This window comes from Daphnia pulicaria, chromosome 1 (genome assembly GCF_021234035.1).
Source record: "Daphnia pulicaria isolate SC F1-1A chromosome 1, SC_F0-13Bv2, whole genome shotgun sequence".
In the NCBI taxonomy this organism is placed as follows: Eukaryota; Metazoa; Arthropoda; class Branchiopoda; order Diplostraca; family Daphniidae; genus Daphnia; species Daphnia pulicaria.
The window spans coordinates 3,512,596-3,532,057 of NC_060913.1; the positions used below are offsets into that span (position 1 = coordinate 3,512,596).

The 19,462-nt window shown below is 42.3% G+C and overlaps 1 protein-coding gene across 1 annotated transcript; it reads left to right on the top strand.

The window, feature by feature from the left end:
• The first annotated feature begins 1,997 nt into the window (after positions 1-1,997).
• LOC124326216 (LIM/homeobox protein Lhx5-like) lies at positions 1,998-18,604 on the top strand. Its single transcript, XM_046784932.1, has 7 exons — positions 1,998-2,475; positions 3,596-3,801; positions 12,046-12,339; positions 12,490-12,716; positions 13,103-13,514; positions 16,943-17,074; positions 17,211-18,604. The coding sequence occupies exons 1-7, from the start codon at positions 2,303-2,305 to the stop codon at positions 17,261-17,263; spliced, it is 1,497 nt and encodes a 498-aa protein (XP_046640888.1). The 5' UTR covers positions 1,998-2,302; the 3' UTR covers positions 17,264-18,604.
• The last annotated feature ends 858 nt before the right edge of the window (positions 18,605-19,462 follow it).

Consider the following 19,462-nt stretch of genomic DNA (forward strand, 5'->3'; position numbering starts at 1 on the left):
CTACAGCGAAATTGCTTCTAGGCTGGGAGGGAAAAAGACTAATAATGAGCTTTCCACAAAATTCGACATATCTCGATCAATAAAGTCCGGAAAGGAAATTCCTTTCGGATTTCGATAGTCGAGACACCATTTAACATTCTCATCAAATTAGTTTTTCCTATAGCTCCCCGTGGGGACAAGGTTATAATTTTTTGATAATTTTAAGGCCTTCTCCGGATCCCGGATTTAGATCTGGAAAGGTTCGCTGGGATTTTGGTCTACTTGAATGTTGGATCGATAGTTAAAAAGTAAAATTTTCCCGGCGTAAGCGAAAAACTGAACGTGAAATTAATATTCAACAAAGCAGATCATTAGCGAGATTAATCGTGATTCCCGATTTTAATTAAACAGGCACTAGCGTGACATGAGAGGGAGAAACGCCGCTCTATTCACTCGATGTGGTCGCTTAGATCTCCCTCCGCCAGATGCCAGCACAGCTTGTTTTAAATAGCTAAAAAAAAATATAGCGCTGGAAAATAGCAAGGTAGAGGGTTGAGGTAGAGATTGAGGTGCTACTTATAACTTATGGCACTAAAAACGTGCTAAACTTCTTAGTATTTAAATTGAAACTTGCCTTTTATTCCTAAATGATTTTGAAATTCCTTAACAAATAGCTAGATTTTACAAAGGAACATATCCGTTAGGTTAATAGAGGATATACTATAATGATAATCCATCCTGTTTTATCACATAGTGGTTTACCAAATACCAACATCAAAAGTAAAGAAGTATTAGTTCACAGCTAAACTTACTGCGTAATCTAGATGGAATTTGTATGAATTGATAAGTTCAACATTATGATTATAAAATATTGCAATTGAATACTAAACAAAAAAAATCAATATAAAAATAAGAACCTGCAAACCACAAATGTGGTCAGCCACTTAGAATTTCCTTATAAATGCTCTCCGTATAATAGGTTTGTTCAAATGACTGCTTAATAATTAGAATGAATTACTATTACATATAAAAAGACTTGTTTTTATTTTAAAGAAACATTTTTCTTTCATTGACTTACATTTGTATTCCTAAAAGTAGTTTTACACAAGATAAAACATTTTAAAATCTAGATCTGTACCGCTAAATAATGAATATATGGATTGGGTTGTTAATCGGCCTTATTCAGTAGTAGCGGTAGTACGCACAGATAGTATAATTTAGATTCTCGTTGGAAGTGTTGCTATAGCAATCAACCATGAAATAATACTTCATATTAACCTTAAGAAATAACCCTCATTCAATATTATTACATAGTGATGAAAACGGGAGTAATTAGCAAACGCCACCTTGGGTGAAAAATCAATCAGTACACTATTGGACATCCCAGTTCCCTTTAACTTCCATTTTTGTGTGTAGCAGTCATAAGGTACAACAAGTAGGTTCTGTTTGCGTATAGGACGTACGTGTGAGTTGTTTATTTGAGTAAAATCTAAAATGTATGCGAACTGAAATTAATTCTAACCAAATGTGCTACACGCAAGGAGCGACGCTCTTCGCAAAAGAAAAACATGGTTGAGCTCCCTCTGATGCGCGCTTACGAAGCATTGCGATGTTTCATCTCCTTTCCTACAGCTATCACTTTGTGGACTAGAGAAAATAAGTCAGAACTGATGGTGTGAGAAACATTTCTTTCTTCTTGTAAATCAGTGCCAAGGGGATGCGGCCGAGGGGCCGAGACACCGTTACACAGGAAGACTAGGAATAAAAGTATGACGCCTACGCCTACAGTTGCCTCCTCCCACGTTTGAGCCAATCACATGCCGTCGTTGGCCTGAATGGCTGTTTTCGGAATAGACGGAATTTAACTCCGCCCGGTCTTCTACCATCACTGCAGAAGCCCTTCGTGCGATCGTTGAATGAGGCGTGTCTGAGAATGGGAGAAGGGCGGAGCTTGTGTCGAAGAGCACCAAGGACAACAAACACTGTATGTGTGCTGGTAGACTGTAGTCAATCGACAACGGTCTCGATCAGTGCATGTGGCTAGACAATACTTGCGCCCAGTTTCGTCAGTATTGCTGCGTTCATAGGTGCGATTTGCTTTGATTTGAAAATTTAAACGCCGTGAGATATTTGAAGAACAGTGCTACAGTGTGGAAGAACTCTCTCAGAGAGAACTCTCACAGTCGAATTTTCATCTTTTCGAGAGAGGATTGAATGGTTACTGGCCCATCTTGAAGTCGTCATTATTCACACGTGCAGCAAGCATCGCGTGATTATAGGCATTGTTGCCGGCTCACAAAGGAGAGAACGAAAAACATTCAAGATGATCATGACGTGCGCTGGTTGTGATCGAGCCATTTTGGACAAGTTTCTTCTAACTGTTTTGGATCGTACGTGGCACGCCGAGTGTGTTCGATGTGCCGATTGCCGCAATATTCTTGCGGAACGCTGCTTCTCCAGAGATGGAAAACTGTACTGCAGAACCGACTTTTTTAGGTAAACTAAACAGCTAAATATTTAAAAATAGGTTGTTAAATCACAAAACGAGAATCCCAGTCCAAACGCGCTAAATTCAGGCATTATTATTATCATCACTTTCTTTGCATTCCGTTAATGAGTTGATCGAGAAAGCACAAATCAAATTTGCGACTGAGATAAAAACGCTGCAGTCATGCAGTGTCACTTTGTATCTAATAGTACGAACAAGAATAAGGCTGAGGGAAACCCTTGTCGGTTGATGTGCAACTTGACTCCAATCCATTGCAGTCCTAGCGTAATGAGATCCGACACAAGGTTCTGGAACGTCACGTTTCATTAATCGCTATGTTAAATCACCTTTTCCGTTTTGTCCGCTATATAGCGTTGCACTATTATGTAAAATCCTTCGTTCTTTCCAAATATGTTTTAGTTTTATGTCTTTTTTTACACGATATAAAAGATTTCCTTTCTACACAAGCATAAAATTGGATGAATTTTGAACATAGCCTTAAACGATGAAAGTCTTGTCTCTCAATCCCCATGCTGAAAAATTGTCGGCCTAAAAAAAGCATTCGCTTATTACGGAACGCCGAATTAGAATAACTTCATCTAGCATTTGAATATGATACTACACTCTATCTATTTGGGGTATTAAGACCCGTCAGTAGCCTAATTGTTTTCCAGATCTCATAGAGTATACCGTAAATAAATATTCATACGACGTCCTCTTTAGGCCTGAAAATAATAAAAAGAAATTAGTTGACAAGAGTCAAGAGGCTTATGTTACACGGATACTTGTATATCACTATCGCAATTTATTTTGGGATTTGATGCAAAGTTCTTTGCTGGAAAGAATGTATACCTTCCAATAGTTTATTAGATTCGCATTTATGCTGATTTTTGCGTGCATAGCAAACAGAATCATTAATAGCAAATCTTCGATGACAGAATCTGACCATGAAAACACTAGCAACTTTTCGATTTTTATATTTACTATTTTACCCATTTATGGTTCAAGAGTTAGGGTTTTCATATTAAACACATGCGGGTCACAATAAAATCGCTGCATTTATTTTGGCTAATGTTTCGTTTTGCTGTTTGATTGTTTTGTTAAAACATACCTGCATTTGATTATTAGGAGGTACGGTACAAAGTGTGGTGGTTGCGGCCAGGGTCTCTCACCGACGGATTTGGTGAGAAAGGCCCGAGATAAAGTTTACCACCTACGATGCTTCACCTGCGCTCTGTGTCGGCGACAGTTATCTACCGGAGAAGAACTCTACCTTCTTGACGATGCCCGTTTCCTCTGCAAGGAGGATTTTATCCGAGGAAAAGCTGCTCCTGGTAAGCAACCATTCATTTATTTTTCATCGAACTATTGGCTCATGTACGTTGGGATAACAGTGCACATTCGAATCATACTTAAACTCAAGTGGACAAGCGTGGACAAGGTTTTTAGTTATGCGTTGCAAGTGTCTAAATTTCCACAACACATGGTCCCAACTGCTGGTACCTGGAACTTTCATTTCGCTTGTGTTTCGATTGACACAACTGTTTCACTCGTTTTTTTTTTATGTATCGCTTCCGAATAATATTGACACGGTACCTTCTCTGCGAAAATGCTGATTGGCAGGTGCACTTTCCCTTGATCTACTGTATAAGTTGGGGGTTGGAAGAGGGTGTCCAGATGATGGAATAACAACGAAACACAGGTCAAATTGTGAAAGAAGCCAGGAGGGTAAAAAAATAAAATAAAAATATGGACGAGACCATACAGTGTACTTAGTCTCACCTTATAATTGTAGTACATATATGTGTGCTGCAGGACAAAATCGATTTTTAACCCCCTCACTCTAAACTCTTTTCTGTTGTTGACAAGCTGTTATTATTCACACGGCTGAGCGTCATCCAGCGAATATAACCTCCCTCTCATCGCCTATTTGTGGGAGGGCTGATGAAGATGGGTTTAACTTCAACCGCGTTCAGCACCAAGTAGTTTACTATTTGTCTAACCTGCTGCTATCTGAGTTCTCTTGTTTTCAAGTTTTAACTTTTCCGTTTTGACGCCATCTACTTTACCTTTAGAAAGCTCCCTTTACGAGTTAGTACCGATTAAACTTAGTGCAATTCTAGTTAATAAAGTATAAAAATTGTATCAGCAAGTGAGAAACGATTGAAAATCCGGGGCACAGTTTTAAACAAAAACCAACGAAAAATTTATGAGACGAAGTGTAAAAAATTTTCTTTGGATGATTTCGTATTACTCTGTCGCTCACCATGCATTAGTATTTTGTTCACCGACAGAAATACCTGGCGCTGTATAGTATATTGTGTAAAATATTTTTCGAGATGTGAAAAAAATGCTTAAGCATCGTGGCGAGGTGGGTTTAACGAAGCACAGGATATTTGATCCACCATCACATAGCAAAAGTCTGCCCATTACAAAGGCGACCCGCTGCGCTTTTCGGGAAGCCCTCAAATGCTGAAGCTGCAACATACTTCTGCCCCTCTTTTTTCTGTTCTTCTGTTTCTTTTATCTCCTGTTTTCATTCTCCCTTAATATTTTTTTTTTCTCCGATCAAGTCTGGCCCGTTTTGTCTTGTTGTTTTTTTGTGTGTGTGTGTGTGTGTGTGTGTGTGTGTGTGTGTGTGTGTGTGTGTGTGTGTGGTGGGTTGTGTGCTGTGCATTCACCAGCAAGAAATGACTTGCGCCGGGGTATCAAGACAAAAGCGTAGAAAGCCAAATTTCGTAGTATGGAATGTATTACATAAACGTTAGCAGCGTATGGCCACCGTCGCTATTTCAAGGTGTAAAGAGTTGAACCCCTTAAAGAATAAAGGTTAATTTTTTTTATTCCAAGATTGCAAAGCTCGGTCGAACATTTTATTGGGCTAAGAAAAAACCATAACTAGCTGCCGTCATAAAATGTGTCTGGTAAAACTTGGTGGTGTTCATGTATCTTCTCAAGCAACGTTAATTTTACCTCACCCCCATTGTATCTGAACCGCTTGTAGTTGCGACTATAAGAGAAATCCAAAAGGATCGAAAATCGAAAGCAGCGTTGTTCTAGAATCACAATTTAACGTGCATAAATGCATGTTTTATTGATGCCATAGGTGAATAGAAAAGGTGAAAAAAATGCGCGTATTGTGACGGTGAATAATAACGAAAACCCTGTGGGATGGTGAATCGAATATGCCATGTAATGGTGCCGTTGCAGTGGGGCAGCAGTTGTTGGGTGGATCTTGTTTGTTACTATTTTAAAGGCTTCACGTGCCGAAAGCCGACAGTGAGTGTGCTTTTGTTACAAAAATACGTTGAAGTACATAGCATTCTTTAGATTTTTATTTTCTTTTTTAAACTGTTGCTGGCCGTCTTTTATTCGTTTCACCTGCATCGACTTTCGTGCTATCTAGAACTTGCCTCAAAAAATTGACATAACGTTCAAAAGACTTGATTTAATTCACTTTCCTTTTGTTTTTATGTCTCGGAAGTCGGAGGTAAATGAGCCTAGTCGCGTAGAGTTGCGAAAAGACCTCTGTCAGAACATATAATGTTAGCTACTGTTGTGCTATCGTGGTACAATATAGCATATCATAAAAGACGAAACATCGCCACGTTCGACTAAACTAAAGAACGGATAAAATAACTGATTTAGGTTATTTATGAACTGCTTCGGTTTCTTGGAGATACGAATGGGAGTTGAATTCGAGTGGTTTTGTTTTAATCTCCTGCTGCTTTGAGGGAGAAACATTGGGAGAAACTCCAACGGCAGCATATTCTAAAGAACGTTTGAAACAAAAGAGATGGATAGCGTGTCAATGAAAGACAATTCCGGGGTCGAGATGCGCAGCATCTGAAGGTGTCGAGTTTCTTCTAGCGCGTTCACTATATTCCCTTCTGGATCCCCTATGAAGGGAGACTCGTATAATTTGTTTTTTTATTTTTTTTTATTTTTTTCCTAAGCTAAGCCTCGTACACCAGTGTATGAATCATCGACGATGATGGAAGACAGTATTCAAAACGATTCGCTTGTTTTGATGGTAACTTTTCTTGGCTGGCACAGGAGAAACTATGCTGATGATAACTTTCTTCCGAGTGAAGAAACAAGGGGAAAAACAAGAAAAAGGGGGGAAGAAAAAAAAAGGAAACCAAAAAGAAAAAGAAAAAAAAAAGAAATAGAAGAAGAAGAAGAAAAAAGGGAGGTCAAAGAGATGGTATTCTTTGGCGGGTAACACTGTACATCATGAGAGTCTGGCTTGGTCGGCGGTTGGCTGCTGCTGACGGGGCCACGGAGAGGGGTCAAACATTGACCGGAGAGAGCCGAGCCCGACGAGAGTCTGTTGTGTATACCGACGGGTCCGTATATAGGACCGGGGTAGATACAAGACCCCCGACCGCGACTAGCAAAGTGGCCACGGCCAGTCGAAACCCCCCCGCTGCTCTCCACCTTGGAAACAGCAAGAAGAAGAAGAAGAAGAAGAAGAAGAAGCGGGAGTATATATCTACAGCAAGCGATGATTTTTCCTTTCTTTTTTTTTTCAGAGTTCTCAAAAAGTGAGGAAGATAGGGAGAAGTTGAGGGTAAGAACTAAGAAGCGAATAAGTAAGAGCCCCAAACTCATCATCTCATGCAACTGCTGCAGTTTACTCTGAATCTCAACTCGACAGCAGTCGATAGACAAAAGAAAAATCCCCCTTTCAAGCCTCTTTACATCTCTCCAGCAGTCCTCAGGTTAATTTCTTCAGGAAAGAAAAACAAAAAAAAAATAGAAAGAAGTAAAAGAAAAGGGAAAACAAGAGAGGAATAAAGCCATGTGAATAAAGGCTTTGGGCTGGGAGACTCATGAGAAAATGAATTCGTTTAAGACTATACATAGACGAAGAAGGAAAATGGGAATTTCAGGAAAGCGAAAGGGACTCGCATGTATATAATATCTAAAAATATTCTTAGAAGAAGAGAACAAATGTTTTCAGTTCTGTTGACAATTTTTACATTTATAATTTGAACTCATTATTTGCCAAAGTGAAGTTGCCGTCGAATCGGTGAAAAACGAATAATCCGCGGCCTAAAACGTCTGGCAGACGGCAGGTTGTGTGCACCAGTTTCCGCCCTATGCATCACGGCAGACGTCGGCCAACGAGCTATAAGAATCAAGTGGAAACGACAAAAAAAGGGTCAAACCGAACCAAATACTGAAAAAGATGGATGGTTTGGTAGGAGGACGGTCCAGCGCGGTCGGCTTTTTTGCCTTTGACATACGTATATGCGCCCAGCTCTGTAGTGAACTGGCCGGTTTCCAATTACCGTTGACTGTATAGCGTAGCCTGTAGACAGTGTCTATATAGCTAGGACGCATTGAAGTAGTCAATTCGAACACTGCCGTGAGGAATGTAACCTTGGTGATTGGTCACGCTAAGTAGGTGTATACTGCTGCCAGTGGACAAGAATGAATGTTCATTGCTCCCGTATTCTTGGCTCTCATTGCCCCAAGTCGATCGGCGTTCCCTGTTTGTCTTTGCACCAGAGAACTATTATGATGAATAAATATTCACGCATGCACAGTATTATTATTCTTATTCTACTTTTATGTTGCTTGGGATGAAATGAAAGCAGCAACCAGTTTGTGAGAACGCCAGGCGTTGGCGTATTGAGCAGCTAGATCGAGCGGCGCCTATGATATCTGTTATTCCAAAATTGACTATACTGCACATATAGAATATGGAATAGAAAATATAGGAGCCAAAGAGGGCAGCCAACAGCAGCAAGCCGACGGGTTGCTCTTGTCTGTGCCATGCTGGGCGACAAGTGGCCGCAGGTCGGAGGTCAACGGTGTTTCGTGCCGTGACAACATGCAGCGATCATCTTCCTTCGGGAAAAAAGAAACTGAACATGAGGAGAGAACAGAGAGAAGGGACGAAGGGACCACAGGTTTTTCTTTCTTCTTTTTCTTTCTTTTTGATGGTCGTCCTTTTCTTTGTCTATTGTTATATGCTATTGCCTATTCGCTGTGCTGGTCTTTCTCCCGTCTCCCCATTCTATAGCCACCACTGGGCTAGCTCTCTTATGCCTTTTTGCCTTTGGTCTCCCATTGTGCTGCCATTTCCAACCGTGTCTCTACCGTGGGCATAATCATCTCTCGGGTTCATAACACAGCTTCGTTCCAGCTGCTGCCTCCGCCATCCATTTGAATAAACAATTGCCACAATACCTTTGGAACATTCGACCATTTTCCACATGGCAGTCAGTCCTATAGACTCCTAATCCTATTCAGTTATATTAGTTATATCTAGAAATCATTCCGTCGTTCACGAGAAATCCTCTCATGGGAAAAGTCGAACTTAAAAGTTCCACACACAAGTTTCCAACCTGAATAATTATATCGGTTCTATATTCGTGGATAGCGTGGGCAACAAACGGATATTCGTTGCCAGATTTATAAATAACCCTAGTTTTTTTGGTTTTGTTTTGGTTTTGGTTTGATTTGGATTTTTTGGCTTTGGCTTTGTTTTGTTTTGTTTTGTTTTCGGTAGCCCCTACAGATAGGTCGATCGAGTCCCTTATAGTAGATGTAATCGACGATGTTATCGAAGCACGAAGCCATAGCATATACATAGGGAGGGAGCGAGTTAGCCGCATATAAGCTACGCCCAAATCGGTTTCTTATACTTATACAATTCGAACACAATCGCATTCAACAGCAGTATACACTAGCTGTCAGTATGCGATAGGGACTTTAGGGAGGGACATGTACGAGCAATATATAGTAGGGCCGCTCCACAACACCAAGTTGTTCTCAATGCACCCCCCTCCCGCTCCACCAGCCCCTCTTCCAACGCCCTTTGGCACGTGGCTGAATATTTTAGCATTGCGACCTTTGACCTCACTGTATAGGCGACCAACCCTCTTTTTTTGTGTGTGTGTCGTAGCCTTCGCAGCAGCGGTGTATATACGCCAGTTACGCCACTCACCCTCGCCTTATGCCATTCTAACATTTCCCGAGTCCCGACCCGACCGACAACCGTCAACCCCCCTGGTTCCTCCCTCGAATAACCACGTAGGGCCGGCGACAGCCAACAAAAGATTGAGTCTGTACACAACACGGGACAGAGCGTAGCATGAAAACTGGCGGGCGGTGTGCACAATGAGCTGTATCTAGATAAATAAATGGTTTGCGGTCCCACTTCATGAAAAAGTCATAAGCCTACTTTGGAGCTACGGGGAGGTGGGCAAATTAGGACTTGACAAACTGCTCTGCAACGCATATTAGGTCTACTTCTAGTCTTCTACTATACACCAGCATTCTACCTCACCACGGCCGAACGACATCAGCTCGCTCGACCGAAAAGACACGAATCTCTCTGACTTAATCATGACACCCTTTAAACAGCGGCCTATAACAGTCGAACGCAACGCGTTAATAAGAAATGAACGCGCTCCAATGACCACACGTATAGACATTTTGATTTTCTCCATTGGAATTATATACATCCATCCGAGACAAGGCCCAAGCTAGCGCTATAGTTGATGTGTATAATATATGCAAATAGGTAAGACGTGTAATTATTGACAAACTCCCTTTGTAGAAAATTTCAGAAGAAAATGTTGGAAATTCGAAACAGAATGTACATAAGGGTTGTGTATTGTAGAGATATAGGCCGACAGCGCGGAAGCCGTCGCTTATTTACCACACCAAATCCCCCAATTGAGATTTTTACATTTTTACACTGGTTCTCGTGGTTCTGTGCCTCAAAAAGTCCGTCTATTTCCTTCTAACCCGTGAATATAGCGTGGCTCAATGCACTCCCAAATTATCGCCTTTTGTTCTTTTTCAAACACTATAGGAGAATAATGGCTATGAATCTTGTTTGCTTTTGACTTTGGTCCAACAAAAGAAAGTTTAAAAAGGGGGGGGGGGGGAGACGGCATGAATTCCTCGATGCAAATGAACAAGGGAAACACCATCAAGAGCTTCTTCCACACAGACTAAGACGGGGCAAAAGAAAAAAAAGGCGACCACCATTCTCGACGTGAACACGATGTAATACATGCAGGAGTAGATGTTGTTTCTGTCAAAAGATCTGTGGGTCTATCTCTATACATATGGGTGAGCAGGTCGTTATGACTACCTGCTGATGGGACAACAGCATGTAACACTGCATTACATCCCTTACATCTCCTGAAAGAAAAAAGAAAACACGTTTGTAAGAATTTCTTTCAACGTGCGACGGCCAAGACGGCCAAGACTTTGTCTGGGCGTACACCAAACATTCTGCTGTATGGAAGATCAAGTCGTGTCTAGTCACATATGTATAATATAGGCCTATGTAAGAAAAAGAAAAACAAGTCTAAAGACCCGTATAATAATAATAATACTCTCCACTCCGTGCTGTCTTTGATATGTTGTTGACGTGGAAATCATCGAAATCATGAGAGGCAATAGTCAGCGGACCATACGAGTCCCATATCTACGTTGGCGTGTTATTGTTCAAGCGAAAATCGGGGGGCTTTCGAAACGGCTTTTGAAACAGAGCCGCGCTCGCTTATAATATATATTTTAGAGTTTGATTTCCTTTTCGTTTGTCTTGTTTCTTCTTCTTCTTTCCTTATTTCATCTTGAGAGAGAGAGAGAGAGAGAGAGAGACAGCACAGAAGGTGGGGGGGAGAGAGACAGAAGAAGAAGAAAAAAAATAACGAAAAGATGACCGTGCGCCGACAACAGGACTTCAACAGTGACCTCCTGCTGGGCTGACATGCGTCCATCATTGTGAACTTTGACCCTCCCCCTTTCCCCTCCCTCTCTCCTTTTCTCCTCTTGTTCTCCTCCCTTTTTCTGCCCTCCCTTTTTGCCGACTCTCCCTCCCCCCCCCCCTTCGAGTTTTCTTTCTTCTATACCACACTGACAATGGCTTTTTTTTTATTCTTCTTCTTCTTTTGTTGGCTTGTGGATTCATCATCTATATACAGAATACTACTTGTATCTACGTTTATATAGACTGGTAAAACTCTATAGGAAAATAAATGTTTGTTAGTCTTGGCTAGTTTGGACGGATGACCGACTGCTGGGTGCATGGGTCAGACAGTCCACAAGATCAAATTCTATAACTGTAGTTAAAAATGGATCAATCGGGTCGCGCTATAGGATTTAAGACGTCATTGCTTGCATAACTGTTGGGTGTCGAGACTTGACTAAAGAATCGAGTCAAATCAGTTTTTGGATTAACAAGTTTTGACGGCTGGCTTTAAAGCGTTATCGTCTAATAGCTAAAAAACAGTTAAGCGAGTGCGTGTGTTGGATGTATATGGGCGTCTATAAATGCGACGTAGGCGTCTAGATATCAAAGCTTAAATATAGAGTTGATACCTATATATAATCTAAGGCCCAGCCGAGACGTCGGTCCTAAATTTCCAACTGAATCGATACGGCGTCTGCAGCTTCTTTTGTTGGCAACTTGATTGACATGCACTGCTGCACGGGGACGGGGGGATGGGGGACGGGGGGACGGGTGGATGTGGAATGGAAGATCACGCAGTCTAAATTCTAAATGACTGAGAAATAAATTCGCTTTTGGATTTGCATGAATATAGAGCTGCTGCTGAATTCGGCCTCGGATGACGACGACGACGAAACTCTCTCCATCTCGCTCTCCATCGAGAAAGAAGCCAACAACAACAATCACAACCATCATTGTCCTGTGAGCGTGCTGAGCAGCAGCGGCGCCAGCAGCTTAACGATGCCCTCGCCCAATCGACCGCTGACTCCCATGACGCAGGGCCTGATCATAGCGCCACCACCCTCCTCCGATGGCATCGTCATCAAAACCCAGCGGCCTTCGACACCCTCCAACACCATCGACGACAAGGACGGCAACGACTCAGAAGGTGCACCAACGCCTTCACTCAATCGTTTCATTATTTATAGCTAAAAGAGTTGCGAGTGGATCAATCCGATCAATCAGAGAGAGAAATAAGACGCAAGGAGAATCGTCTCATTATTTGATTTTTTATAAATATTTTGGTTCTATTGTATAGGCTCGGTTGATGGTGACGGAGAAGGCGAGAGCCGAAGTGACAACCCGTCCGAATCGAAATCGCCGGACGAGGGCGGAGCGGGGTCGAAGCGGCGCGGCCCGCGCACCACCATCAAAGCCAAACAGCTGGAGATCCTGAAGAACGCGTTCTCGCAGACGCCTAAGCCAACGAGGCACATTCGAGAGCAGCTGGCCAAGGAGACCGGCCTTCCTATGCGTGTCATCCAGGTCAGTATCCAGACTATTTAGACCGCACGCAACGCTCGTGCCCAGCCCTCAATAACTGCCATCAAAATGAAACTATCTACAGTACAGTAGATGTCTCTGTCAACTCTAATATAACAATCAACTCTATATATCACGTCAATGACTCTGTCAGCAATGATCCCATTCGAAATCATTGGCCAATCAAAGAGTGTACCTATTTATGAATGAAATAGGTACATCTTTTTTATAGGCATTTGATATTCGAAACGAGTGATGTATGCAAATAATATTGTTGATATGATGTTTGGAAAAGGGATTCAGCTGTATGGACTTATGGGGATTGCTGGTTGTATTAACGCTCTGTCAACATTGGTTTGCGCCGTTGGGCTGTGCTCTGTGTATAATAGGTGTGGTTTCAGAACAAACGGTCAAAGGAGCGCCGGTTGAAACAGCTGACTTCAATGGGCCTCAGGCCGTACTTTGGAGCCTCGCGAAAACTGCGAGGCTTCCCGGTGAGCCCCGGAATGGACGACGGCTCCGGGGTGGTGGGCGGATTCAACCCTTATTTCGATCCGAAATACGCGGCCGATTTCGCTTACGGCGGAGCACCTGGAGGTCCTCATCCCCATTTCGGTCTGCATTCGCACGGACCGCCTCACCCGCTGCAGCATCACCCCAACCCTCCGTTTGGTGACTTCTTCGGTGGACCCCATCCGCCTCCGCCTCCACCCCCGCCATCCTCACAAGGAGGACCTGGGGCACCCCCCGGTGCAGGAGCTCAAGGAACAGCTGGAAACGCACCTTTTGGCGGTGGACCTGGTAAGTCACACTCAACATTCAAGTTCCTTCTCTAAGAAAGAAAAAATGAAAAAACAAAAAGAGCTGTGCTGGTGATGGCCAAGCATCTCCTCCCTCCTGTAGACTAGCCAACCCAAGTCCTCTGTCTTATTAGACTAACGTTCACATAAAACACCGAGAAACAATCCGAGTGGACACGGTCACACGGGAAAAAAAAGGGAAACAAAATGTGTAACATTCAAATGCCCGTATCGAATCGACTTCAAGGTTTTTTCGCCCTCCAATATCTATAGTTGATTTTAGAGAACTTTTGGTGCCGTATGACCCGTAATAGTAAAAGATGCTCAAGTCTAAATGATAAATAAAAGATGGAATGTATTAATGATGTAATGAGTTTTCGTCACGATGGCAAACGAGTCGGAACGACGAACTTGTCATTTCTCTTGTCTTTACTTGGATTGTAAAGGCAACTATCCGTTAGTTAGTAGTTGGGAACTATCCGCTAGTTGGCCTTCTTTTCGACTGGAATTTATTTATTCTCCGTCGCGCTATAAGAATCTCTTTTTTTTTTAAATCAAAACTGAAATTTGACTCGGAATTTTACGCATAAGTAGATCCCGGCCAAGATGGGCGCCGAGTTAACCAAAATTTCCGAAGCAGATGAACTATAGAAATTTCTTGGGGCATCGAATAATGCGTGGGCGAGCGTGAAATACGATCCGACAGGTCAGGTCTACACATAAAGTCTAGGCACAGCACAGACACTTGATCGCGTTTGGTGGTCTGTAACAACGAATCATCCACCCCGCCCGATTTCCTATGCATTCGCCTTTTACTTTCAATACGGATATCACTGCAGATTCAAATATTTTGTGGCACAGCGGCACAGCAATGTGAATATCTGATTCACAATTCTTTTAGCCAAATTCATCATCCGGGATCTGTTTTTTTTTTTTTTTTTTGTATTATTCACAATAAAGGCAGAAATAATTAGAATTAGAACCAAAAATAATTCGAGTATTGGTTGAAAACTCAAACTTTTCTCGGTATATAGTGACCCATCGCTTCTAATCCCTTTTGCCTTGGCAGTAGACGTCAGTTTATAGCCCATCATTTGTCTGGATGTGGAACGAGGACTAGGACTGGTAGTATATGCGGTAATTCGATCTGTCAGGCCACCGCGGGTTCTGTTGGCAAATACTCGGTTGAACGACACTCGTCGCCCAGTTGTCAAGCGGATCCAGAGGAAGCTGCAGGGCAGGCGACTTGAGTAAACAAAGTGCACATAAGTTCGTCTTCTTCTTCCAAGCAGCAGTGACCCCCCACCCCCTCGGTATATGTGCAGCGCAAACAGTTTATACGCGGACACGAGTCAATCCCACCGATGATGTTACATACATAGAGTCAGACCGCACCAGGCCTGCTCATTGCGGCAACCTAGTGCATAGGTCTTTCCGGGTAGCTTTCTTGTAAATTGTAAGAAATATTGGACGTTCATGGCCAAAATCAACCTCTAACTTGGAATAAAATGACCTAAAACATGGAAATATATTCACCTAAAGCATAGAAGAACATAAATTTGAGATAGCCCTCCAATTTAACTCAAAAACATTTTTCTTTTATAGTTTAGCGGTCTTTGATAGGATCATAGAATAAAGTTATGAAAGAAAAGGGATAGAAGAAGACGCTCGCCGCCGAGTTACATAGTCTTTCTGGGTTGAGGCTGTATGACAAAGAAGAGGATAAAATAAGCATTTGCGCAACTTTTTTTTACGAGTAAAAAAAAATTGTCATTTATCGTGGTTTCTTTAAGATTATTTTCAAGCAAACAACGGAACTATAATGTTAGCGCAGTAGGCCAAAACTATATACATAAAGTATCTATGCAGTAGACACACTTGATATCAACTGAGCGCATACACAGACCAACATACAGAACATGTTCATCATCATACCAGGTCACACAGGAAAGTCTTTTCGTTTTTGTCGCTTTTGATGGTGGAAAAAAAATGTGTACATTGTATAGAATCGAATATCTGAGTGGCCCCCGTCATAGATCTATAGCTAGACGAGTGTGATTCTGGTCTACCAGAAATAATAGGATTTCCGAAAGATTTGAAAACATTCCCGAATATCCGGTCGAGTTGGTTGCCGGCTTATATCCTAGACTCGAGCTGGATGCTTTCCTCTCTCTCTCTGCTCGTCTCTCTATAGCTGAGAGACCGGAGAGGATGATAGCGAAGGAGAGAGTAAAGCCGGTTGCTGTGCTGTGCTGTGCTGCGCGGCGCACACGGCCCTCATCCGCCTGTCTGTCCGTCAGAGATAACAGACAGCAGGGCGAGATCAAAAGGAGACTGTTGGACGGTACCGATAGCTTTCATACTTCCCCATAGCTTTTCCCTCCTGTATATATATATATATGTTTGGCACAAGAGGGATTAAGTTCCCTCCTTTTCTTTTCGATACGTGCAGCAACATCATCTAGACTTTTAGGAGGAGGGGAGGGCAGAAAGAGGGAGAGGAAATATAAGCTTTTTGGTTGCTCAACATCAGAGAAAAGAGGGAAAGAAGGGTGGTGAATCAAAAAGGAAAATAAAAAAGAGAAAAAAAATATCAAATAGGTTTTTCCCTCGGGTTGGTGTATTGAGTTGACTGCACAGTTCAAGCTGTTGACTTTTCTAACCGGCTTCGGTTTTGGGCCACTTTTGAATGGGTGACAGATGCAGCGGTGCAGCGCAGGCTGAGCGCGGGGAAAGGCCGTCCCTCCTGCCTGGCCCACTATGTACGTCTATACGGTTGACACAAACCATATATATAAGAGAGCGGCATGCGACATGCCACGGCGGCCTAGAAGTGGAATATTGTTGTCTTCCATTCATCGTGTGCGGTTGGTGTGTAACTGTATGCACATATAGCTCACTCCATGTCGTTGCGTCGAGTGTGTCAGTAAGCACTCGATCGTGCATAGACCATAGAGAGAGAGAGAGAGGCCTAGACAGCCGGAGTAGACAAGGGCGCGACCTTATTACTTCAAACGACATCCGAGCAAATCGCCTATCAAAGCTTCTGCTTCTGAGTCTGACCAATAATGTCATTTGTCACTCGTTGCTTGTGTTGCTTGTTATTATTCCCACAAGAGAGTTATTCATGCACCATATGACTCCAACCAACGTCAAACTACACACATATCCCCCAACGAGCCCAGCCGCATGCCAATGAAGCCGGTTTTCCGGCTCTTGGCTATTGTACAAGACGGACAATACCGGTCAAACCGCACAATACCCGTCAATATAGTTCACAGTTATATAAGCACCTCGGAAACATTTTTTTTTCTAACGGAAAAAAACCCCGACTGTCATATCAATATTTGATTTCCTCTGACATTGAAAAGTACAGCTAACCAATATCTTTTCTTCCATTTTTCTATTTTTTCTATTTTTTTCAAATAGGAATGGGCAACGTCATGGATCCCTCGTCGGGGATGGGAGGTGGCGAATTTGGACAAATGGGCGACCCGACTCAATATCTGACACCCAACGACCTGATCTCGCAGCGCTCAAGTCCAGACTTCATGCCTGGAGGTACAAAACCCACAACATTTCTTGACTTTGACGAATTCTTAAAAAAAGAAAAAGAAATCAAATCTTTATCGAAACACGATAGCACTTAATTTTGTATTAACCAATAGTTTCTTCTTCCATTTGTCCTGGTGTTTAGGTTCGGGAAACTTTGCGGAGCATCAGCAAATGAACGAGGGTCTCGTCTGGTGACTTTAGTCAGTTCATCACTTCTGTGGGCGTGAAGGCGTTCGTCTAGGATCAGCAAGTAGAGAGACGCTCCAGAGGATCGTCGTCGCCATGACGACACGCTGGGCGCTGGTAAAAAAAGAGCAGCAGAGAAGAAGAAAAAAAGATGAAAACAAAAGAGAGTGGAAAAATTCTTTTGTGTTGTTGTGTTTTTTCTTTTTCTTTCCGTAGGTGATGCTATACAGTGTTATATAGATGCGTGTGATTACAGCACATTGCGCAATCATTAGCGTCAAAGTGTGTATCCCCCCCCTCTCTTCTTCCTTATTTGGATGATTCAACTTTACGATGTATTGTCATGGGTATAGAAAAAAGCCAAGTCTGCTGAGCGAGCCAGTTCTCAGAAATAAGAAAAGTGAGCGCTCCGTCATTGGAATATCTCGAGAGGTTTTGTTTGTTTTCAACCAAAAGCCGCACGACAAAAAAAGAAAGAAAGAAAGAAAACCGTTGAACGAATTAGATATTGTAGATGTTTTTGGCCTGTTTGCATCATTTTTTTCGTTGGGATTCGGTTGATCACGTCTCATCTTTGAGACTGCGATAAAACCGAAACATTTCACGTAATAACTTATGAAGAGGAAGAGGAAAAAAAAACAAAACAGGTCGTGGTTAAGTTTCTGTAAGTTTAGTTGATTGATATCAGTTGTTTCTTTTTTTCCCCTGTCATCTAATTTTTCTCTGTTATTTTCCCCCTTTTTGATTATTGATTATTAATTATCATTTTCTTTCAATTTGAATTTCTTCTTTTTCTTATTGAATCGATGAGCGTTTGTTATGTGCAAGAATGTCTCTTGTGCTAGACCCACACACTTATACAGTAAAAACAAAAAAATACCCAACTCGGTGGATCTAAAACTGTAACTCCTCCCACCCCCCCCCTCCCCCTATCTATTGATGAACGCAATGTGATGTGTGTAATTTCTTGTTTTCAAAAGGGCATCGTCAAACACAAATAATTCAGAGTGTAAAAGTGACACGTTGCTGATCAACCTGATAGGATATAACATTTGGAGCTGTATGGGTTGACTCTACCAGTCGTCAATCTCTCTGTACAGCTCCTTTTTTACAATCATTACCTCTTCCCATCATACGTTCTTGTCCACACGAGTTTCTCTCTCTCTCTCTCTCTCTCTTTATTGATGTCAAATGTCGTGCGGTTGAGCTCTCCCCCAAAAGAGAAAAACAAAAGAGAACAGAAGATGAAGAAAAAAAAAGAACCCGGCTGGCCGACGATATTATTGTACATATAGAAAAGTTTATACAGAATTGTCACAAGAAAGGAAATAAATAGTTCGTTTAGTCGTCTTTGATTGTTGACTATTTGACTTTCATTTCATGATTATTTATTATTATTTTTTAAACATAATTTGGTATTTCTTTGAAATATATAATAATGTGAAAACATGTAGTGTTTTAGGAAGAAGAAGAAAAAACAAAAAAAAATGCCGTGAAAAGAAAGTGGCCGCCGAGTGGCAAAAGAGAGGCCCCATCCAAGATCCAACGTTGTTTTTGGTAGTCAGCGACTCAGGAGCCTGAGATGTATGTGACTCCGCCCCTTTCTTTGAGTACGGCCCCCCTGGCCCTTGTTGACACGCCAAGAGCTCGCGTGCAAGACCGACGTATTCACACCTGCGTGCTGCTCCGACGCCCGCCTCTTTCCTCCTCCCTGTGCTCGTCCCCACTATCATAGCAGCAGCCCCATGCAGCCCCATGCAGCAGTGGAAAACCTCAAAGTAATCCCATCAGAGAAGATGGCTTAGTAAACGATAATGAAGGTTCATTTTCGCCGCCACCAAAAGAGTCGTGTTAGGCTATTCTTCTCCTATATAACCAACCACCTTGATGTTGTTGTTGTTGTTGTTTTCCTTTTTTTTCCTCATCGTCTCCCATATATGATTTGCCCCCTCTCTCTCTCTCTCTCTCTCCTATTCGTTCGTTTTTCTCGGGCGTTTCGAAAACACCGAAATTCCATCCCTTATATATTTTCCGACGTTTTCCGACCGAGTTGTAGCTGCAATACAGATGGTCGGATGGACGGGAGGAAGAAGGCGGAATATTACACGAAGATTTGTGGAGTAGAACCGAACGCAACCGAGGGGGGAGAAGAACAAAAAATAAAATAAAAAAAAGCCACGGTGAATTAAAGGGCACCATTTGTTTTTT